The sequence below is a fragment of the Anas acuta genome, chromosome 11 (assembly GCF_963932015.1).
Source record: "Anas acuta chromosome 11, bAnaAcu1.1, whole genome shotgun sequence".
In the NCBI taxonomy this organism is placed as follows: Eukaryota; Metazoa; Chordata; class Aves; order Anseriformes; family Anatidae; genus Anas; species Anas acuta.
In genome coordinates this window covers 17455542-17479292 of record NC_088989.1, presented here as the reverse complement: position 1 = coordinate 17479292, position 23751 = coordinate 17455542, and the positions used below count along the sequence as shown (strand labels likewise).

Here is a 23751-nt window from a genome sequence, read left to right as displayed (position 1 = left end):
TGGTGATGAAATAAAACACAGCTGGCAGTTACATACATTATAACACTTTATACAGTGGAGGCCATAAAAATAATGAAGTCTGAACCAACAGACTCGTGTGCAACCATAGCTCTAAACTAAAAGATGCAGGCAGTTATTTCACGTGATCCCTTAGATTTTAAAGCTGCATACTCTTTTCCAGTGTGGTGCATTTTTACTCAATAGATTACTTCATATATGAAATGTTTGTCTTCTGACAATAGAAGGCAGTGGTGGTCTGCCTAGTATTTGTGTGATGAGTCTTAATCTATTTCAATTAAACCTTCAACTGCATAGGAACCACAATCTAACATGGCGTACACAGGCCATCTTTTTTTCCACCGTATTTTATAAGTTCAATTTGGCTGCAGCTCTTTCAACTGAGTATTACAAAATCTTGAACTTTTACAGTATATCTGAAATTGCCGAATATTTTTCAGAAAAGATCGCAAATGTTCTCTGAATTTTACTGCTGTTTCTCTAACACCACCACCAATAAAGTTGCCTTTTCTAATGTTTTTCAGTTTTTTTTTTTGTTTTTTTTTTTGTTTTTTTCCGTTCTGGTTTAATTATAGAAGTGAATTATTCAAACTTTGTGAAACTTTCCTAAAAATTCTGGAGATGGGAAGTGTGTTGTAGAAGCTTGATTTGCTTGCACTAACCAAAAGTTAATTTGGAGAAAGAATTATTTAATGGAGCACAAATAATGGTGGTCCAATTGTAGTGACTTCAAGCTTCTAAAGTTCAGTTTTGATAATGTTCAATTTAGAAAAGCAAATCCGTAAGAGATGCCCTTATCACTTATATAGTGTAATCTGGAGACTAGATGGCACAGTATCTTTGGCGGCAACAAATGCATTTTTGTGACTTGCAGTCACAAAGATGAGGTTTAGCGTCTGTATTTTGAGCTTTTCAGTGTGAAGTCTCCTGAATGCACAGGAGGAAGGAGTTGGTGACACAAACCCTGTTTCTGGGCATAGCAGCCTCACCCAATATCAGGGCTGCAGGCTGTGCATCTTTGCCACATAGTGCTGTTTGAGTCCTTACTCCTTTAGCTGAATGTCTTCGGTTATTCTAACTGTCCAGAATGGACAGATCTTTTTCATCTGGAAGGCAGTGCTTGGAAGCCAAAGTCTTTAAAACCACAAGCATCTCTTGTTCAGACATCTGGGTCTTTGTGATCATCTTGGTGGAACTGTGAAGCAGTTGAATATTCATCCTCTTAACACCAGCATATTGTGGGTGGAAATGTAATTAAACAGGACAAGAACTGTGTGCTGTGGTTCATTATAGATGGCAGAATGTTAGCAATTTGATGTTAACTCTTAGGTACCGGTACCCTAGCATCTCAGTCGCTGTGCGTCAATGGGAATGAATCCATTTACATGCTTTGGTTATTAAACAATTCCAACCTTTTGTTCTGAAATTTAAAGCTTTGAGTTATTCCCTGCTCAGGTATAACTGCCCTCTGTATTTTCTTTGATTAGGTTCTTTCAGAGTTGTACCCGGGTTTACATTTACTGTGGAAAAACACAACTTCTGGAGTAGGGCAAATCACATGCCCTGGCAAACTTCTTATGTTTCTAAACTATGTAACGTAACTCCTGTGCACAAAACACATTTATCAAAGTCTCTGTTTTTCAGAGGAGATAATTTTTGGCTTTCGGATATCAAAATACACTCAAGACCTTGCAAGACTAATTTTTAAAAGTCTATACTTTGTGGCTGTGTACTGGACTGTATTTATACAGCTTTTGTATTTTTGTGGTTGTAGAGATTACACCCATTAACTCCTCACTTGGGAAAAATGAATACTCCCACCTCAAAATAAAACCCAGGCACTGTAATATGAAATTCCTTTATTTGCATTGCGTGCTTTCTTGTCTCTCAAATGCTTTTTTTAAAATGCACTCACTAAAGTATAATCCTGCTGAACTAAAATGTGCTTTGTACCGTACTTTATTTTCTGCTGCTTTGTAAAGGAGAGGCGAGTTTATTTAATCCCCAAGTTGGAACATGCCTCTGTTTTTGTATGACCTCACCAAATTCACCTTGATTTACAGAAGAGTAATTAGGAACTTGATTTATGTAAGAATTACAAGTATGGGTAAAGTGGCTGGAGCTATACCAGTCCTCCCTAACAGATGAAGCTTCTTTGTTACATTTCCAAGGTGTATTTAGCATTTCATGGCAAGCCCTGTGTAAAATTAACCATATCTGGGCTTTGTGATGGAAGCGGAGCGCGAGTGAAGCGTGTTGTACCTTTAAGTGAAGGTCTCAGGCCTGACCTATGTTATGTGGGTTTCTTGTTTGTCAGGCTGGAGGCATTTTCTCATTTTCACAGTTCAGCTGAAAACAAAGGCCTCCTTATCCTTGCAGGGAGCTCTGAGAGCTGACATCAGCCTTTTCCCAGCAGGCATCATCTCTGCCTTAAGAGTCCTCGCGGGGAGCTGAGGGCTGATAAGTTTCTGCTCATGGCACTTTGTTTGCCAAGGAGCAAATAACACCAGCAAATGCCAACAGCACAAAAATCTTTTTTTCTTTTTTCTTTTTTTCTTTTTTCTTTTTTTCTTTTTCTTTTTTCTTTTTTCTTTTTTCTTTTTTTCTTTTTTCTTTTTCTTCTTTTCATATAATTTTTCTTTTCTCTCATTTTTTTTCTTCTTTCTTTCTTTTTTAAAAGAAATGACACCAAGCTGGTTTTGCTTCTCTGGCTTTTACTAGGAACTAGGAATTAGTAACTTAACTGCATTTGGACAAGGGACAGTTATGGGTAATAGTTTATAGCTGTGGTGTGGCAATTTTAAAATAGTTTGTATGCTAGCAAATTGTGGTTTCAAATCAGTGTATTTACAGTTGAAATGAATTTGTCACAGACATCTTCAAAAGCATTCCGATTTTGTGTCACTGGTGAAATTGTAAAACTGACCATTTGAATGTGTTTTGGAAGAATACTAGTATTTTTGTTCTTTGCTCGTACAGCACGTTGTGCTGAATGTTAGCATTTTTGGTTTGGGGCTGTGTACAGTACATACAGTACTATGAATGAAATATTTCTCTTGATCGGTTGGTCTCAATTGCTATTTGGCATGGTGGCATAGGATCGCAATACTAATTTCTATATGAAAATTACCATTACAAAATTTTGCAGCCATTAAATTAGAAGGCAAAGGCAGCGCCAGGGGAGGCTCGGGCTGGGCCTGAGGAAGGGGTTCTTCAGCACGGGGTGGCAGGCGCTGGCGCAGGCTGCTGGGGAGGTGGCCAACAGATGCCCCAGGCCTGGTGGCACTCGAGGCATTTGGTGATGCCCTGAGTGATAACCTCAACTTCTGGTTAGCTCTGCAGTGGCCAGGCGGTTGGACTCGATGATCTTTGAAGGTTCCTTCTGACTGAACTGCTCTGTTCTATTCTAAAAGAAAGATCTACACATGAATAATTTATTTTAATGTGTATCGCTTAAGATAATGTTTAGTTTTAGACCTAGCCAAGCAGACCCAGACACTTCTGTTTCAAATTATAGGTTGTGTCTTCACTTTTGTTACAATGAAGAACCATGGCAAATCTGATTCATAAAGCCAGGCTAATTTCCTGGAGTTTGGAAGCTGCCATTGTGTAACACAAGTTTCTTACCATGAATATCCAATGGATTATACTATAATATAACACTATAGCAGAAATTACCTTGGTGCCATTTTTTTTTTTTTTAAATCTGTTTTAAGCTGTCCTAGAAGTTACCTGGATTTGCAAATCACAGAAAAATTCAGGTTAGGCCTCAGGAAATCATTTCATCCAGCCTCCTGCTCGAAGCAGGCTCAGCTGTCTTCTCTCCAAGCGTGTAGTAGCTTAAGGCAAGGAATTTTGTGTAAGATCTGAAGTACTTAATAAACAATATTCCTTTTAATAGGAGGACCCCATTACTTTCCTCCATACTGTTTTCTGAGCTGGGCTGAGAATACATGGTGGAAATGCTCTGCAGAAAATCAGGTCCCTGTGGTGGAAGTGGCTGGCTTCAGCTCCAAGCAGGGCTTGAAAAGATTTAGAACTGGGTTGCAGAGGTACTGTGGTAGTTTTCAGAAATGGTCTTTGCTGCTAACTACCCCTTTTTGTTTCCAAAATTCATGGGATATTAAGAAGTATGTTTACACTGTCATTTTATTGTGACAAATTGGAATTAGGAAAACAAAACAAAACAACTCAGAACACCCAATGTCTCTCATTTGCTTGCAGGCATCTTCACTCACTTCTTCTGGCATGAACATATATGCCTTTAAAGTATTTTAGGGATTAACCTGGTGTTTTAAAAGATATTCTGCTGAACCTGAAATTCTCTGTATTTTTAGTGGAACTGGTACAATGTGGCTGTTGTTGATTACAGTGGTCAAAGGATTACATAGCAGGTTTCAAGTTGCTTTTCCAAGTTTTTTCTTTTGTCTTCTTTTGTCCTTTCTCCAATGCATTCTTTGAATGATGGACCAAACCAAAATCAACTGGATGTATTTTCCTAATTATTAATGGAGATCACTCACTACACAAAATTCTTATTTTCAACAAATGTAGATTAAATTGAACCTTCATAGACTGAGTTAAAATAGCTAATGTGTCTGAGTTAATATTTAACGCTGAGTTTTGCAGAAGTTCTTTACCAAGGGGGCATTTCAGAAAATACTCGAGTCCCTTTCAGTTCAGGAGCCCGTAGCCAAACACAGTGAAAGGCTGGGTATGCATGGTTTCAGGATTAAAAATTGATTGAGAGCCTATCAGTTGTGCACAGAAAGATCTGATCTGTCAAAATTTTGAGCAATTTTTACGTACTTGGAGAGAAGAAAACAAACAAAACCAAAATAAAACAGGCAGGATTAGTTTAGGTCTCTCCACTTGTCATGTGTCTCCCATTGCAAGTGGAAAGGTTTTGTTAGCTAGTTCCAGAACCCTACTTCTGTATAATGTTTTCCACGTTAACTTTCCTTCTTTTCGTAAAGTAGCATGAAGCTTCCATAGGCATTTGTACGTTGGGTGCGCAGGCTGCCCTGTGAGGTGAAGAGCTGGGTCCTGGTTTCGGAGGCCCCAGTACAGGGCCCAACCCGCTCACCGGAGCAGCAGGGCAGGCTGTGTGTGTGCGGGAACACAGCACGAATCCCTCGAGCCCTGCTCTTGGTTTCTTATCCCAAGGGGCCGTTCTTTGTTTTCATTAATGGGAAATTTTACATCGCAGAAGTTATGTATCTACACCGGGGTGAAATTCAACACCGGGCCAAAAGCCTGATATCCAGTGAGAGGCAAGAGAAGACCCAGTAACATTTACAAACATATTCTAGATGTATATCATAACCATATGGAAACAAAGGTTTAATCTCACATTTTTATTTAACCATTTTCCCAGATGTTTCCTGCAGTTTGACAGATGTACCATTTACTAGAAAGTTGCGCTCTGGAGAATTAGAGTGTTATGGACACGGTTGCTATAGACAATGACTCGGGAAGGGGAAGAATCGGAATAAAACGCTACATTAATTTCTACTCGAAGAAGGACGTTTTTCCCCCCCCCCCCCCGGGCTGACGGCGCTGGCCGGCCCAGCCTCCTTTCGTTTTCCCTCCCGCCGTGCCGGGACTCTTATCGTGACGAGGGGCGGGCCCCGCGCCGCCGCCGCTCGCCAAGTCCGTGAGGCCCCGGGCGGGCCGGGGGGGGCGCGGCGCTGCCGGCCGCGGGCGGTGCCGGGCACGGGGCGGGCCCTGAGCCCCGCCGGGCCGCCTGTCGGCGAGGGCTTATCCCGACAGAGCAGCGCCGGGGAGGCGAAGGGGCTCGCCGCGATTGAAGTGCGGAGGCTTTGACCTCAGCCGTTTGGCCGCTTCCCCCGCTGGAAAATTCTGCTGGAAGCCGCCCCGCTTTGTAGTTGCCGTGCTGTTGAATAAACGAGATCGCCGTGGCCACGCTGCCTGCTTGAAGCCCGGCAGGCTGCACAGTGCTCACAGGGCTCCCCCAGCACCGCACACTGAGGCTGCAGCACAAGGTACACTTGTCCACAAGGTACCTGTGGTGCCCAGCTAGGTAAATAAAATGCCCCAAACACGAGCCCAAAGCTCCATTTGCCCACTGCCCACGGGCCTGAGCCCGGAGCTGGGCTTCACGCGTCCCGTCACACCGCCAGAGTGCGGAGCGCCTGGTTAGGATAGGAGAGGGGGGAGGCGGGATGGTTTCTACAAGCCATGAGAAAAACTTTCCAAAACATCTGGGAGAAGTCTCAGAACACGCTAATTACTGCTTCATGTAGCCTTTAATGTGGCACAGATGTACAGTTGCTGCAAGTAACGGGGCAGTCGCTCATTGCAGTCAAGTTAAGGTTCCCCTGCTCCTATCAAAGTCCTGCCATTGTGCTCCTCGCCGCTGCTCATGGCCTCTGTGGGCACGCATTGCTTCAACCCGTCTGAGAGAAGGAGTGATGCTTCCTGACGCTTGCTGTCACAGGTTTCACATCAGTAACGTTTAATATTCACAAATCAGTCTTTTCGGAAGGGTGGAAACAGAAACCCCAGATGCTTTTCCATGTGATCTGTTTTTTTCTGACTGAAGGTTCCCCTAAGCCAGAAGCGAGGTGAAGCTGTTGACTGCAGAATTTGACAACCTTTGGCTTGGGCACTTCGAACGCAGGAGTAACTGATGTGAGGTGCTGCTGCTGTGGCCGCTTTGGTTATCAGCTTCTCACAGGAACTATTTTACTATATTGCTAGGAGTAGTTGTGCAAAACGTAATGAAGCTGTTAGTACATTTATAGTGCTTCGAGAGGTTTCAGTAGTTCGGATTTTATTAGCAATTACAAACAGTTTCAATAAAGTTTTAATGAAATGTTTATTCCTTTTATAAAACAGCCCATGAAAAATCTTAAAAAAAAAAAAATAAAAATTATTTAAACACCATTTTTTGTCTAAAGGTCTAAAGCCTGGTTTTTGGATATTTTTTGAAATCTCTGTCTGAAATTGAATGAATGTGCATTCTCAGCTTTCCCTGCTTCACATCTGCTAACATTACATTGTGCATCTGATGGAGAGAGACCGTAATTTCTAGGCATTAATGATCCAGGCCCGTTTTCCTTTTTCTCTTAAGAATTGTTCAAGCTGGAAAACAAATCTCTATAATCCTATCTCCTGACAATTTGACACAGTTAATTCCAGCACTCTGACCTTATTTCCAGAATGGCTTGTGTTGTTAAAGCTCTTCCTAAGTAAACTTTCCATTCTCATGTTGACATCTTTTACTTTGCACTTCGTGTATTTGAAGAAAATGATTAATCTGCTCCTCAGCCCTATGAGTCCATCTGTTGAAATCTTCTGTGTGATTGAACTAACTAAAATCCATATGCTTTTGCAAATTTGGGGTTCTTGGATTGACATAAACTGGTTTCAACTTTTGCAAAAATCATTGCATGACAGGTGTTAAGTAATGAATGCAAGTATTTTATTTTATTTTTTCAAATCAAAAAGTAGAAAATATTGTAAGAAAATTTAACTGCCATTTTTTATTTCCTCTAACAGTTCTGCACAGTTTCACCATTGAGTTTCAACACCACCAAGTTTTCCCAGAGCCTGCAGAACAGACTGATGTACCCTGGCAATATTGAGCACACATGTATGTGGCTAATCTCGTTGCACTAGGGCATGACCCGCTGCCGTGTGTATTTTATATGCAAGCTTTCTCCTGACATTGGCCCATAGTTTTCTCTGTGTGATCATAAATAGTTTTTACAGTATTTTCCAGTGACTCGGTATGAAAGGTTTGTTGCATGTGCCAAGTTTGACTTCAAAAGGATGTTAACATGGCTGAAGTATAAAAGCTGCACGTGACCCAGCACATGAATGAGCAGAATGTAAGAGGAATTGCCTGCCAGAAGTTCTTGGGTGGGCATTGCAGTTAGCTATAAAATGATTAATTTGTACCCGTCTCTGAATCTTTCCAGTAGCCCCTCTGACCTTCTCTCCTCGAAGCCTCTTCACTCTTTCCTTAAACTGCTGGATTTTCCTTCCTGTTTGTTAGAAATTTTAGGGAAAGTTTGAAGTGTCTCTGTAGCCTCATCTTTTATCGCTTGCTTTTCTGGATGTTTTTCACCTCTGAGCAATTCAAAGTGCCTTATGGATGCGAAACAGCTCAGACTTTTGCACAGATAGTTCTAGTTTCTATGCCGGTGGTGACTTCCCTTTCTAGATCAGGTCCTTTTCGTCCCAATATATGCGGTAGCCTGACTTGCACTCCAGATGTCAACATTGGCTGGCTTCCCTCTCTTTCATCAGCTTAATTTGACTTTCTCAGAATTAGATTATTGTGCCTTCAAGCACCCAGGTACTATGGTGACTTGTCTATAATTCGCTTTTGAGACAGAAATGAGACCTTAGTTCTGGGTCCTGACTGGCAAGCCTAGGGTTGAGTGTCAGGTCTGCATTGATCTGTATGAGGTTTGTAGTTTTACTGCAAATATCTTCCAAAAAAAAAAAAGAAACTACTCTAATTTCAGTACCCGTGTCTTGTAAGGACAGACTGCAGCCTCTGCAGAGCCTTTTCCAGCTCTGTAGCATCCACATCTTCTGTCTTCTGGTCTTCGCAGTTGGCAGAAATGGTTCTTCCCTTATGTATTTTTTAGGATATTGTGTGTTTTTTTCAAACGAAACCAGAGCTACTTTGTTGTTGCTCTTTGAGTAGAGTTATGGGGAGGTGGCTGCATCAGGTAAATCTTAAAGGTTCGGTTATTTCTCCTGTCGCCCCTCCAAGAAACATGCCTTTCTGTGACACTGTGATAAAATAATTAGAGCAGGGAAGCCAGGGATGTCATGTCACAGTTTAAAGAACCAGAAGGATTTTTCTCTTTGGCTAATGAGACTGGCTGAGTACTTTTTTTTTTTTTATCCCCAAATCGCTAAAAACCCAGAGCAGATGAGAGCTGTAGTCAGATGTTGGTTTCCACCTAGATCCCAATGTTTAACAACATGTTGAAGAGATGAAATGGCTCATGTTTACATTCCTGAAATCGTAGCCACAATGGTGCATTTTAAGAAACTTTTTTTTTATCATTACTGCAATGTCCTGTTATACTTGGACAGTTGTTATTGCGGTAATACTGAAATGCTGGAACTTTCTGTCATTCTCCTTTTTCAGATGTTAGGGATTTGTCTTTTTTTAATTGAATTTGTCAACAGGCTAATTCATCTGTACTGTTAACCTCAGCAGAACAAAATAGCTCGCTTACCATTTTAGATTTTTTGCAGATATTTACTGTATATTACAATTTGCTATTGACAGCTCAGGCATAACCTCACATAAGACCTCTTCAAAAAGTTACGGTACTTCAAAATAAGCCATCAGGCTGGCATCAGGTGCTGACTTGAGGAGGTTTGGAGATGAGTGAGCAGCCAGTGGAAGAGCAGAGCAGAGATAGCAGTGGGTGAGCAGAGATTTGGGTGATTTCCTTTTCCTTTTTTGATGTAAGTAGGATCTGGGATTGCGTTAATTGATTTTACTGTACATTAGATTTAGATTTCAGTTTTGTGGGTTTGGCTTTTGACTAAGGTCTTACATCATGTGGTTCTCTTGCATTCTTTCATACTTGTGAGTATTACACTTTCAGGAAGCACTTGTGTGTCGCTTGCTGCAGGCAGGCAGTGATGGGATGCTCCTTTATGTGTTTTACAGCTTATTCCGTATTTATTTCTTTTACTGTGATTTATTGTCTCCTGTCTGATTACATTTTGGAAGTAACTATCCACTCCAAGGTTTAAACTCTGAAAAATCTTGGTTTAGCAAGGATAAATTTAGAAAGTCTGGCCTATATTTATATGTAAGGTTATCCTATTTCTTGTTAATATGTTTTGATTGTTTTATTTAAGTTGACTTCTCATCTCAACGGGTTTTCCACTGGCTATAGCAGTAAGCTGAAAAAAAAAAATCATGATTTGAAGTTTTATGGGAAGGAACTGCAACCTTCTGATTACAGAGGGTGGAGAGAGCAGGGGGGAAATCAGTAGTGCATGCATACCTCTGAGCTTAAAGAACTTGTGTAAGTATGATGCTTAACTCTCCAAACAGCCTGATGGTCAAGAAAAATTCAAAAGAACAAAAGCTCTTTTCAGGGAAGAGTGAAGTTTAATTATAGGTGGCTGGAGAAGCTTTGAGGCAGTGCTTAACTTCCTGGGTGCCTTTGCTGAGTTGTTTCTAGCCAGAGATGGTCAGTGAAAACTTTGCCACCTGCTTATCCACTAGAATGGGGGACAAACTGGCAGATTTGTCAGATGCAGACCTTGGTTAAAGATCACTGGGCCGCCAGCTGGATCGGGAGCTGCTGTGCTGCAGGGCTCCAGCAGTCCTAACACATCCTCCAGAGCCACAGCCTAGAGCTGCTGTAGCAGTGCTGTGAGCAGGGCATTAGCAGAGCTCAGCCACCCCTTTTATCTGCCTTAGGCAGACCAGAGTTTTAGGTAGGGCAGAAGTTCCCCTGCAGGGGGGGATGCACCAAACAAGCAACACTGAAATGGCAGTGGTGGCAGAAAAAAAAAAAAAGGGGGAGGTGTTCTTTATCTTTGTTAGGAAACCATATCGGATGTCCAGAGAACATGCCCATGTTCTGTAGAGGAAGCGATTCCTGCAAAAACAATCATCTGTTGCAAATCGCCTACATGGAAGCTTTTTGGGATGGAGTGCTAAGCCATAAAAAGGAAGGGCTACTCAACGTAAGAGGGAGGCACAGAGCTTACAGAAGGGAAGGAAAAAGGGTCCTGTACTTAGGTGGCCATCAGTCAAGGGAGACCGGGTTTGAAGAGCTGTTTGGGCTGGATTTCATGTCCTGAATGCTTCAGGTAATTGGCTGACAGATGGAAAGCAAAAAGCTAATATTTTCAGGTTTTTGTTGTTTGTTTCTTTTTTTAAGGAAATTTAGATTGCTTAAAAAAAATATGCGTAAGGACAATTTAGGATTTTCCCCCTCTGGATATATATCATTGTATTTTGCAATATCTTCTGTTCTTGTTTTGCCACCTCACAATAACAGAAGCAATGCGTATGAATGGCTGGGTCTGCAGGAAGTGATGGAGGAGACACTTTGTATCAGTGGCCTATAAATCCTTAAGTGGTCTGGAACAAAAGCAGCTGTCCTCTTTCAAGCCTGAGTGTTAGTGAGTAAGTACAGTAGATGATGTCAGAAAATGAACATTATAAAGGATGCCAAAAATAATAATATTTGAATTAAGTTACACAAATGAAATAGCTTTCATTTAGCAATAGCATAGCATGCATTGTGTTTGTGTGAAGAAAAACATCTTACATGCTAATTAAGAAGCAATGTAAGTGGATACTTGTTCTTTCTGCAAGAGAAACACACTCCTACAATACAACCATTTCAAGTTAGAGCTCTGTTTCTGCCAAAGGGAGTGTGAAACGTCTGTGATTTCTTCACTTGGAGGTACAGTAATACTTTTGGCATCTGTTCCTTAGCAATCTAAGGCTGGAAGTGAGTGTAAGCAAAACTGTCCCCTTCGGTGGGCCTCTTTTTTTCCTTTTCCTTAAGCAGTTGGCAGAGTTAGCCTGTTCCTCCAGGACGAGCGTGAATTACCGCCGCTTGGTGCCAGTGGACAGAACAGCTGCGTTTAAAGGTTGTACAGAAAATATCTAAGAACAATGCATTTTAGCTACTTCTGAACTGCTTCCGGCAGAGGACTGAAACATTGCTTTCAATTACCAAACGTTGAGAAGTGAACTGAAGCAGGCTTTGAGCTAGGAGTCAGGATGTGTGTGGTTTTGGTATGACATGCATCTGAGCACATGATGCTTGGTAAGTGCTGGAGCCTCGGTTATGATTCATTGGGGAGAAACATGGAAAACAGCGTCTGTTTTTCAAGTGCTGGAGAAATGAATTTAAGGCTGGAGTTGTATAATTTTGCTAAAATAAACCTGCAAGTAGCTTGGATAACTCCATTAGAAGGGAGGTAAGGGTGACATGTAAGGCTGCGGCAGTGCTGTCCCACTGCCTGATGCTGGCTCAGCTCCCCCTGACACTGAGAGCCGTGTTCCAGCCCGTGGAGATGCACTGGCGGATGCACCTCTGAAGGCGGGGTCCAAGTTAGATAACTGATGGCTTTTAAGACAAAGTGGAGTTGGGGGTTGGTAAAGCTGTTTGGAATTTTCAAATTATTTTCCAAACGTGGCCCGAAATCCTCCTTTGTAACTTTCTGACCCTGCATTTGAACTAAGAGATGCATCTCTGTACTCGTTCAGCACGTGAGGAATTTTGAAGCTAATTCACTGTGGTGAAACACAATGATGGTGAAACACATGCAGTTCTGATGGCCTCTTCAGTCAAAGCATCTAAAAGCAGAACAAGAACAGAGCGGTTTTCCAAAACAGAAGTCTCATCGCTGTAGTCAGAAGAAAAATATACAAAATATTGTAATGAAATATTTACATCGAATTCTGTTTTCACAGAAGTTAATAGAGTAATAGTTTTCATGCTGCTCCTGTGGTCTGGCTTTTTAGCAAGAACAGAACTATTTCTAATTTACAAGTTGGGTGCCTCTTTTATAGATAGCCAAATTTGCACTTCCTACATTTTTCAGATTACTTTTCTCAATAATAAAGAGAAAAAAAATCAGTTGAATAAAGGCATTTTTAATAGAAAATTATTTTTAAAGATATATTTAAAACTTAGTAATGTGAAAATAATGAATTTTACATACAGTAGTTTTACAAGTGGAGTCAGATGTCTGTGGGATTTGCTATTTATAGCAGAACAGGAGGGACTGCGGACTGCTGGTGTGCTTTCACAGGGGCAGAGCTATCACGTTCCTACACTACGTAGTGCTGTCCAATTCTGAGCAGGGCTCAGAAAAAATACCTGATGTGGGTGTAGGAACTTCAGGTATTTCTCATTTTTGCCAGGACTATTTATCTTAAGGTAGATGTTGAGCAGATTTTTGAGTATAAATTGTTCTCAGTCTGGGAGTTGTTGCTGTGATGGAGGAGGAGGGAGTTACTTGCCTGCAGAAAGGATTGGGGTGGGGCCTGCTGAGGTTACAGAGATAACTCTTTACTTTTAGGTACCTTGCAGGAAGGTCTGTGCTACTCCCTGCCTTCATGCTGATCCCATTGCCCAGTTTCTTGGTCCCTTCTTCTTCAAAAATGTTTGCAGGAAAGTTCATTCTTTTCGGCAGCAAAACTGGCAGCCACCAGTATTCAGGGCCATGACTACATGTTTGAAGGAGGGGTGAAATGCCTCCGACTTGTTATTTAAATTGCAGTAGACCAGTAATATTTAGTCGAAAATCAAGGTTTTGGCTTGCAGACACCAAAGATAGTGCGTTGCAGTGAGAAGAATGAGCCATCCCTACACAGCATCTCCGCCCTTCTCACTTGAACAGCAATTTTGGTGCTGCCTTTCCACATGTTACATACCAGGCTCTCTGACGGCTGCTGCCCAGGTACGAAAGCAATCCGTAAAGGCGTACTGTTTGTCAGCCTGCTTCTCAGAGGGTAGTGAAGGATTACAGCTTGTTGAGTGTTCATCGGAAGTCTTCTGCACTGTAACTTAAGATGAGGCTACTGTACTTTAAATATAGTCTGTTTTGCTGCCACTAAGTCACACGCTTGCATCAGTCATTGGCTCAGAGCAACGCAATGCTGAGCTTTCTCTCTTCTGAATGCTGATACTGTAAAGTAGTCTTGTGTTCTGAAATGGTACCAAAGCTGGCAAAAGACCTAAATGTAACACTGAGAATGTATTTCCTTGTGGTTTGCGTGCTGCTTTGTAGCATCTAAATCTGGCCTATAAAGGCCTATATTCAAGACACACATGATTTTCAGAGAACATCTTGGGCACCAGCTGTGAAACCTTAAAGGTGAGGTTTGATGGTTGGTTCTGCTGATCTGCAGCTTCTCAGTTACGGGACAAGTGATAGCCAGGGGGCAGGGGGCTGAACGGCTACAGATTGTATCCTTATTCTGGTGACTGTTCCCCATAGAACTCTGCAAGATTTCTGTATTTCTATAGCATTTTTTTAATAACCCTGGGGTTCCACATTTTCCTCTGTTTGCATGGCTTCCCCCCCCTTCAGCCCTTAGCATTCTTTTTCTGAGGCTCTTGGGCGTTGCAATAGGCAGTGTCTTCTTGGATTTGTAACTTGTTCCAATATTGGATACTATTCGTACACCCATACTTCCATTATCAGAGAAAGCGTTTTTCTATTTCTTTTCTGTCTCTGCCTAACATTCATCAGAGCACTTTTTAAGATTGTTCCTGCGTATTAATTTGCTGTGATGCACTTAAAAATTGGGGGAAAAGCTTGTAAATGGATTTCACCCATTTCTGCGATAGACATTCAGGGAACTTCAGCAAGAGCTGCTGAAGACAGATCATGTCTTCCAAGGAACCAGCTTTCTCCTCTAGTTCTTCCTTATGTGAAGGACGGGCTGAGGTTTGTATTTCCCACCAAGGCAGTGGCTGTAGCAGCGTGCAGCTGGGGGCTGTGCCCGGCTGCCAGCCGTACCCATCCTTACCTCGGCATTTGCCGGCAGCTGCGAGTGGCTGCCCTCAGCAAGGCGGAGGAAGCACCGTTCCTGACGTGCTGCTTTCCCTTTCAAGAAGGGGTGAACACTTGACACCATACTTCATGGGCGTATGGAAACTGAAATATCTCATGAGTACAAGATCAGATTTTGTTAATTGCAATGAGTGACAGCCTAACTGCGCGAGTACTGCCACTGAGTTTCATCGTTCAGCAGGAGTTTGAAATGACTCTTCTAAAGGCTGCTGTAATAATTAGATGTGCAGTGTAGTGTGCTTCTTCCATTTGCTGCTCTGAAAATTGTGCTTCCTGCTTTACTCACTGTATTTGTTGGTATCAATCCATATCTTTTGAGTAAAATACACTTTTGGGCTTCAGCAGTGCTTAGAGAATACTGCAGTGTTAGGGGGCAGAGCTGGACTAATGGTATTTTAAATGTGGGGGTGTCTGATCTTAACAGATCAGTTATTATCAGTTGTTGTTTTAGCTCAGTGCATTTAGATAAATATCTTAAGAAATTATTTTAAAAAATTCTGAAGAATTCTGAAAAAAAACAAGTTGGTTGCTGGAGCTTGCAGGTGTGAATCATGTGCTTGTCTTTGCTGGGGGGTGACTGGATAGACCGGGGGTACCGTAATGAGGGATGCTGCACCCCCCCAGGCCAAGCAACGTGCCCTTCCTCACCTTTCTTAAAGGGATTGAATGCTGCGTATGTCGTTACAGCTTGTAAAAAATCAGTAAGTCCTCTGACTTTTTTCTCTTTCATGTATCAGAAACAAGACTGCCAACGGAGATTACCGGAAGGAGCACAGAGAGAGGAGTCGCAGCCCAATAGAGAGGGCTGCTGCCCCAACGATGAGCCTTCACGCCAATCACGCCATGTACGCCTCAATCCCAAGCTTGACCATGGATCAACCTCTAGCACTGACCAAAAACAGCATGGATGCAACCCGAACAGTCGGCATCACACCTACACTGACTTCTGTGGAACGGCAGCAGGTACGGGCTTCTAGAACCTCTGGGTGGTTGTAGAAATCCTTGCTGTAGGCACAGGGAGGACTTCCCAGACGTAAGCAGAACATACTGTGAGCTACAATAATAGGCGATACAATTCTGCAGGCAACGTGCATTTTAAAAATGCACAGCGAATGCCATAGTGTGTTCTGTGTGAGTAAGTTTTGGTGTTTAAATGTATGTCAGAGAGTTCCTAGCCGCCCTGCTGCTTCTGATGCTTTACTAAGCTTTTGAACCCATGGGTTTGAATTTGGAATGCAAAGTCTGAGTTACTCTGTGGATAAGCAAGGTTCCAGTACCTGTTAGGCAATAACTGATGCAATTCAGAGGTAAAAAGGGTTTTTATTTGTGCTTCCACTGGCAATCCATGAGTGCATTTCTACCCTTTACCCTGCCAGGACTGCTGAGGAAGAGGTGACAGAAAAGGCATTAAATACAATTTTGCACTGAATTTTTCAAGTGAAAGAAGGTGGAGTGACATCAGTTGTCTCAGCCAGCCAAAAGCATTCACTGTGTTGTTCCAGACCAATGTTGGATCACTATTTCATGATGACTTTTCCTAAAGCAAAGTGTAATGATCTTTGATAATGTTACACTTCATTTCCATATGCAGGAATGGCTTTTGTTTTGCTTTTGGCTGGCTGGCTGGTTGCTTGTTTTTTTTTTTTTTTGTGTGTGTGTGTGTGTGTGTGTTTTTATTATTTATTTTTTATTTTTATTTTGCTTGCCATCATATACATTGTATTTGTTTTCCTTGAGAACTGCTGAAGATGAGCCATCTCTGTGCAAGTTATACAAAAACAGTTTTCTTATGTGCCAGACGTGCTTTTATCCTTCTCACAAGTGGGGAGGTGAAGTAAGATAATTGAGTTGTGATGAGAAATTAAATTGGCCCATGTACCCAAGCTCTTCCTTCCTTCCTTCCCTCCTTCCTCACCTACAATGATGTATTGCAAAGGGTAAGCACTTGGAGTGGATGGTCTTTTGGAGGTTGTCTTTTTTTATAAGCAATTTGTTGAAAGCCTTTTTCCACTGGAGCATATACTTTACATCTACTGCATACGTTTTAACATGGTTGGCTACATACACTAATCTTTTATATTTTGCTGTGCCAAAATGCCTAGCTTTACACTAGTGTCACTGATATCTTGCATCAGTTGGCACCAGGTCACAGAGTTATTGTTCTGTGCAGAACAGCTCCTCTTTGCTCTCAGCATTCAGTGATGACAGAAGAGGAAGGGACAGGCTTCCACTGACGACACTGGTGCCCTTTGATAGTGTTACTGCTGCTCCTCAGCTTGGCAGCTCACACCGCTGACACTCTTCTATTTTAGTGTTTGACTTGGGCTCACTCCTATTGCCTATTACCAGATTCCTCTCTATTTTGTTATCTTTGACATTTTGAGCTAGATTACAATCTATTTTCTTGAGGAAGTAGGATGTTGAGGTAATACCTTGCCAAGATCACAGAGTAGAAATCATAAAAAGAAGAAAAATGTATTGAACAATAAGAAACCCTACATTTGTTTTTATTTATTTATTTATTTTTACTTTAGCACCTTGAATGAAATTTCATTTTACTGTATGTTTCTGACAGAGAACAGGAAAAAATACCTTCCAATTTTAGGCGGTCTACAGGTGCTGTAGTCACTGTTGCTAAGTTCTCAGCTTCTCATCTCAGTATTTATATATAAATAGGTACAGTCTGCTCAGTGCACCTGTACACCCAGAATCATACCAGGGGATTCTGTAAGATGCTTTATCCCTCCCTCTCAAATTGTTAATGGTATTGGTACATGCATTCCTGAAACAAGCTCTCTTGTTACTTCTCTCTACTTCTCACGCCTTGCATATCTAAAAATGCATGCATACAGTGCCCAAACAGCTTCTTAGAGGCACAAAATTTCATCCCTTATAAAAATAAAAAAATAAAAAAAACCTGCCATACATAAACTTCTTACAGAAAAATCAAAGAACTCACTATTTTTTCTTTACTTTTTGACTTTTCTGTTAGTGCAGTAAGATGTGAATAGCATTTGTTCCGATTGTGTCCAGACAATAATAATTTGATAGAGTTAAATCTTCACTTGAAAGCTCATCTTGCTTACTTTGGTCTTGCTCTTACTCTGTCTAGACTGGAGGACCACTAAACAATGAAAACTCTTGCCTTCATCATTTACTTTGTATGGTGTTAGGTAAAATCGTGATTTTTGCAGGTTTGCTGTGGAGATTTATAAAATGGACAAGAAATTAAAACTGTGTTAATTACATCGATTCTGTTAGTCTTTTGCACACTGAACAATTAACTTGAATAGAGTAAAGCAGAAGGGACTCCTTATGTAACAAAATATACCAAAGATGCAAAGCAAAAATAGTTCAATACCTGCATTATTTCCCTTTAGCCATCTGGTGAAACTGGGACATTTCTTTTCCTAAGGCATTGTTTCAATATGACATTTACATGCTAAAGAGCTGTAAGGAGAGCAGTTTGTATTTACGCTTTGTAGAAAGTATACATAGTGGAATTAAAATCATGTGAATACATATTTTGATTAATTTGCATGTATTTCATTGAATGAAAAAGGATGATGATCATTAATTAGTGCTAGAGAGGCAGATTAATTTCAACAGGAAAGTACTTACAGTCAAAACTTGCTCAGGAGCTTTTAATATTTTATACTTCTTGGCTTCTTGTTTTGTGGCTGAAGTACAGAATTAGGCTAACTTCTGAATGAAAAATGATGCCATTAAAACTTGGTTAACACTCAGAAGGTGCATACCTTTAAAATTTGTCCTGTAATCACAAGGATGTGGATAAATAATGAAATAAGCATTTAGTGCTGCATATGTAATGCATACAAAATTGAAACTGTCCTTACAAAAATCACCTTAATGCTTTTATACCATCTGTTTTTTTGTATGGTGGCTTGCCACTTAAATAACTAAGAACCATTATGGAAACGTAATGTATTTTTTAATGAGACAGACGGAAATAACAGCTGAATATTTGGGATATTAATGCACTTTATTGAACTGGATATTCTATGAGTTACTTCAGTGCTGGGATTCAGTTCGGTTATGTACGTATCAACTGATTCTGCAGGGTTGTGCTCCTATACGGGTTTGTCTAACTGTCTCACTGAGTGACAGTGTAATTTCTTCTTCCACGTTAGAACCGTCCATCTGTCATTACGTGTGCTTCTGCCAACAACCGGAACTGCAACCTCTCCCACTGCCCCATTGCTCACAGCGGCTGCGGTTCGGCTGTGCCTGCCTACAGAAGACCCTCTAGCAGTAAGTTACCTGTCAGCATTCGAACTGCCTGCCTGATTACATGTGGAGGCCAGCAAAATCATTCACTAACTTTAACTGTGTAGGCACTGGCGTATTACCAAGAATAAAAGGAGGTGAAAGAATAGGCAAGTCTTTTTCTCTACCCAGAGGCGTACCAGCACAGGTGCCCTCTGCAGTATTTCTAACCATCAGTGCCATGCCACAGCAGAAGGCAGGGAGAGGTGTTCTTTTTTCTTAATTTGCTAAGTTTTTATTTTTTTTAAACAACAACAAAAGACAAGCAAGCACACAGCCAAATAAGTCATTCTATTTATTTTACTCTAGCTGACAAACAGCAAGCAGACAGGACCAGCAAATCCAACCATGTTTTAGTTTCCCCAGCCTTTCAGTAGTCAGTGGATATTTATGATTCAGCTGCAGTCAGAAACATTTTTTCCTGTACATACAAATACTCTTCCAACATACATACCCTCCACCTTCCTCTGCATGGATAACACAACATGTTTTGGAGGGCAGTTCCTATAGCAACCCAGGGATGGCATTTTCTGCCTTCCATGCAATACATGCAGTGCATGCTGGCGAACCTTGGAAAATTTGTGTTCAATTTCTCTGTGTGTGTGACTAGGGGAAGAGCACAGTCTTCTTCCTATCGGGTTGTAGCTACTGATGCCGAGATTCGGCACGCAGCCTTTCAGACAGAATACCCTGGGTTGGTTCAACTCCTTGGCAGCTTCATCAGCCAGAATGTGGCAGTGTAAGAGCACCAGTATGACATGCATGGGGACCTAAAAGACCATGATAGGATTTATTTAGTTCTTTTAAAAGATTGATGTAGTGTTGAAAACTGGAATTAGAAGCTGAAGTGAGACCCTGGGGGATGCATTACACCTGGAGACAGCGGCAGTTAGAGATCTAAGACAGAAGTTTTCTAGAAAACTGCTGTTACTTGTCTAAGGAAAGCTTCTTCACTGAGACCCTAGCTGAAGTTGTACGGGATTTGGAATAGTTAAAAATGTTTCCAGAAAATATTTCTCTCTCGTCACTTGACGAGGTGTTTGTGCATGATACTGATTTACTGTAGGACACATCAAACCTTTTTTTGTAGCATGAAGGACAATGGCACAGATCCCATGCTTTTAAGTGTTTTTGAAAGATAATTTAGGCACAGATTTTGTTTCTAAGTTGTAATTTTGCAACACTCTAATATTTAGTCTGAGGAACTATTTATTGCTATTATTCAAAATCTGATTTTTAAGGTTCTTTGTTCCTCTTGTATAACACCATTTTAACGCTAGTAGTACCTGATACAGAGGTAACGATTCATGCTGTTTTCTGTCTGGCTCTTGTAACAAGCGCATCAAGCAGGATGAAACCCTGACATCAGCTTTTGGCATGCAGTAAATTAGGACAGGGTCCTGCTCCCAACTGACTGATTCCAGAAGGCTCGGGAGCTGACTTCAAAAACTGTTCCCATCTTTAATTCTGTTTAAGCCTAAATATAAGTTCTATGTGATTACTTTGGGAGAGAGTTTGCACAGAATCAGAACTGCAGCTGTGTAAAAATCCTGTTACTAATTTAAGGGAGAACAGTAGTTATATAGAAAATACTTACCTGGTGCAGGTCACTCACACAAGAGAGAAAGCTCAATTTTTTGTTTTCATTTTATATCCTTCCATCTTCTTCCCTCCCCCTCCACCCCCACTTTCGCTACCAGTTCTATAATGATGTAAAGAATTCCTGCCTGCACTGAAATAATGCATTTTTTTATCTTCTTTCCCTGCCTAGCTACCACTGCCTGTGACCCAGTGGTGGAAGAGCACTTCCGCCGAAGCCTTGGCAAGAATTACAAGGAGCCTGAGCCAGTGGCAAACTCTGTGTCCATCACAGGATCAGTTGATGACCACTTTGCCAAAGCACTTGGGGATACATGGCTTCAAATTAAAGCTGCGAAGGACGGAGTGTCCAGCAGTCCTGAGTCTGCTTCACGGCGGGGCCAGTCTTCCCCTTCCTCCCATATGGTCAATCATAATCACTCGCCCTCCGTAGTCTCATGAAGAGAGGACCGTTACATTTGTGAATTTGCATGGTTTGACTGAGCTTTGAACAGTGCTTAAAATAGTGTTGGGGGAGGGGAGATTAGTTTTCAACACGTTTTTTGTGTACTCACTTTTTATTTGTAAAAGGGTGCCCTTTAAAGATGATAGCAGGAACTATTTCATAAAGATTCATATGATGTAGCATCCTTTTTTCCTGCCTCAATTACCAAAGAAACCTCTGATGCAAATCTGCTGCCCCTTAAAAAATGCACGCTAATCCACAAAAGCCATTACACATAGTTGGTTGACCCAAAAGCTTTTTGCTTGTACTAGCTTCTTGAGACTAGAATTTGTCTGGTTTGCTTACATTGCTTTTTTTTTTTTTTTTTTTTCCCTCTGTGAAGTACTTTTGTATGTATATACTTGAAAAGAACTGTCATGTATGATTTGCACTATTGGAGGAGGACTGAAGTTGCATAGCAACTTTCTGGTAAGATGCTAATATTTTGAGGGCAAACTGCTGAAAAAAGGGTTTAAGGATGACATTTCTATCAGTTTGATTTTTCTTAAAGCAAAACAGCTTTGGAAGGGGAAGTCTCATACAGGTTATAGGTCTTTCTCTCTTTAGATTTCAGGTGCTTAGTGCTTGCAACTGGACTGCATAATTTACAGAACACGGGCATTTTTTCCTAAACACTGCAGTTTGTTAGAATAGAGCTGAGGTTGGAGGGTTCAATAGTGCTTAACGATGCATGTTTTATGAAAAATAGCTGGTATCTATTAATGTATAGACAGTAAGAATCATAATACTTATTAGCTTTTCTTCAGAATTAGTTTATTTTTGTCAGTAACAATCCTAGATATACTTACTGCTGGTACAGTTGTACTCTATGATATTTGTATTTGATATTCACTTTAGTAGCAGCCAGCAAAAGAGGACAGCCTCAGGACAGGCCTCAAATGACGCAGTTTAGAAATATATGATGCGTGGTACAGGATGCTATAGCTTTGCGCATGACTAAGTAATTGTTTCTGTCTGCAGCACTGTCTGCTTAACAGGAATTTGCTTCCTAAAACTAAGTCTGTGTAATCCACCTTTAACTAGCTGCAGAAACTGCTACCGTTACGTATCTTGGCTGGACAACAGATTGTTACAGTTTGTGAAATATGATCTTTAATTTTTGTAAGCTTATTCATAAACCTATGCCAAGTTGCAGCATACATTCCTCCATTAGAAAACTTTATACAGGTATTACTGCATTTATTATCATTTGCTATATTAATAGCTACTAACTAGAAATTAGGCAATAGAGGCAGGCATAAAAACCACAGCTGTGCTAGTACTAAGAGCTTCTCTTCTTCTTGTTAAGTATAACTACTCTCCCCCATACATTCCATCTTCCCAGTACAGTTGCAACTAGGGCTTTTTTTTTATACTGGGTTACCTGAAATGATTGGTTCAGTGTAGAAAGTTAGAACTAGTTGGAAGATAAACTACATGTGATGTATTATGGACTGTGTTACAGTATTGGGTCCATTGTGGCTTTTATTTTATGGGTTTTTTAAAGTTAAGCTATTTAATTTGGAAAAGGTGCAGGGTAGAAAGATCAGGAGATTGGCTCTTACTCTTGTTGAGAAGGTGGCTGCTCAATTTTCTTTAAAAAATCAAAAAAAAAAAAAAGGCAAAAAAAAAAACCCTAAGCCCCCAGTTTTACACATTTCACTACCATCTTACTGGGTAGTCAACGCTTACTTGCTTTGGCATTCAGTACCCTACTCTCTGTAGGAAGATTGTTAAAAAAACACTTTTTTATATAGGTAACTTTAAGACCATCGTTACGCTGTGCGTAAAGAATGTACAGAGAAATTTGTAGGTATTTTTTGAGGAACAATTAATTTGTTAATGATATGTAGCTATTTAATTTTTCCCTTTCCTTTATTGTAATCATTCATTTTTTTGTTTGGAGAAAAAAGTTGATCTTTTTTTTGTTGTAGATTTGTCTGTAATACAGTAAAAGTGCAGGAACACAGTTATTCTATGAGAACACTGCATTAGCATTAATAGCCACTAGTTTGTTATTGCTACAGGCTACTGAGCATTATAACAGTAAAATACTAATACTGTAGATGGACTCTGTGGAAAATGTGACTCCTATATTTCTTTGTAAACACAAATAAGATAATGTTTTTAAAGCTAATATTTTCAATAATAGCTGTTTTACAAGGTTACATTTACTTATCTGAGATAGGTAAATGGATTTGAGGGCAATAAAGATTTAATGTGATATGTCCAGTAAAACATATATTAAAGACAATAATGCCATGAAAGCCAAAGGGTTGGGGGGAGGTGGAAGGAAACTAAACTGAACTCACCATCATGACGTGGTGAAGTTTCTTCACAGAGCCAGGTTATCTACAGTTCAGTTGGAAAGATTCTCTCTGTGTTTGTAAATCTGTAATATACCATTCTTTTGTGGCCTTGTTTCACCTGGAAAAAAAAAAGGTTTGGCAGGCCATCTTTTTTTTTGTACTTAAAAGTAGCCTTAAAGAACAATAAAGTGCTCTTAAATCACAGGTGTGTACATACTCTTCTGTATTGTTTGGTAAGAAAGGAAACTGATTTCTGTACTTCATGAGCTGGAAGCAGAAACAAACTACTGTTCATGTCCTGTTTTTTTTCTTCTGAGGAAACCCATCTCATTTTGGGACTCTGTTACCCTGTTGATGTGACTGGAGATAGCTATATTCGTTTCTTCCTCCCCAGCTAAGGCATTCGCCAAGTAATAGGCTTTCAAACTACAAAGACAACCTGTTGCTGCCACTGCCGTGATGGACAGAAATACCACCAGCTTTAGGAGCACA

The 23751-nt window shown here is 40.7% G+C and overlaps 1 protein-coding gene across 4 annotated transcripts in view; it reads left to right on the top strand.

Moving 5' to 3' along the window:
* The window catches only part of VGLL4 (vestigial like family member 4), a 90253-nt gene extending 66792 nt beyond the window's left edge, over positions 1–23461 (top strand). For all 4 annotated transcript variants that reach the window (XM_068695160.1, XM_068695159.1, XM_068695161.1 and 1 more), the window contains 3 exons: positions 15318–15543; positions 18732–18852; positions 20639–23461. In XM_068695160.1, the coding sequence (XP_068551261.1) occupies positions 15318–15543; positions 18732–18852; positions 20639–20907 (616 nt within the window). In that variant the 3' untranslated portion in view covers positions 20908–23461. The remainder of the gene's footprint in view (positions 1–15317; positions 15544–18731; positions 18853–20638) is intronic.
* The last annotated feature ends 290 nt before the right edge of the window (positions 23462–23751 follow it).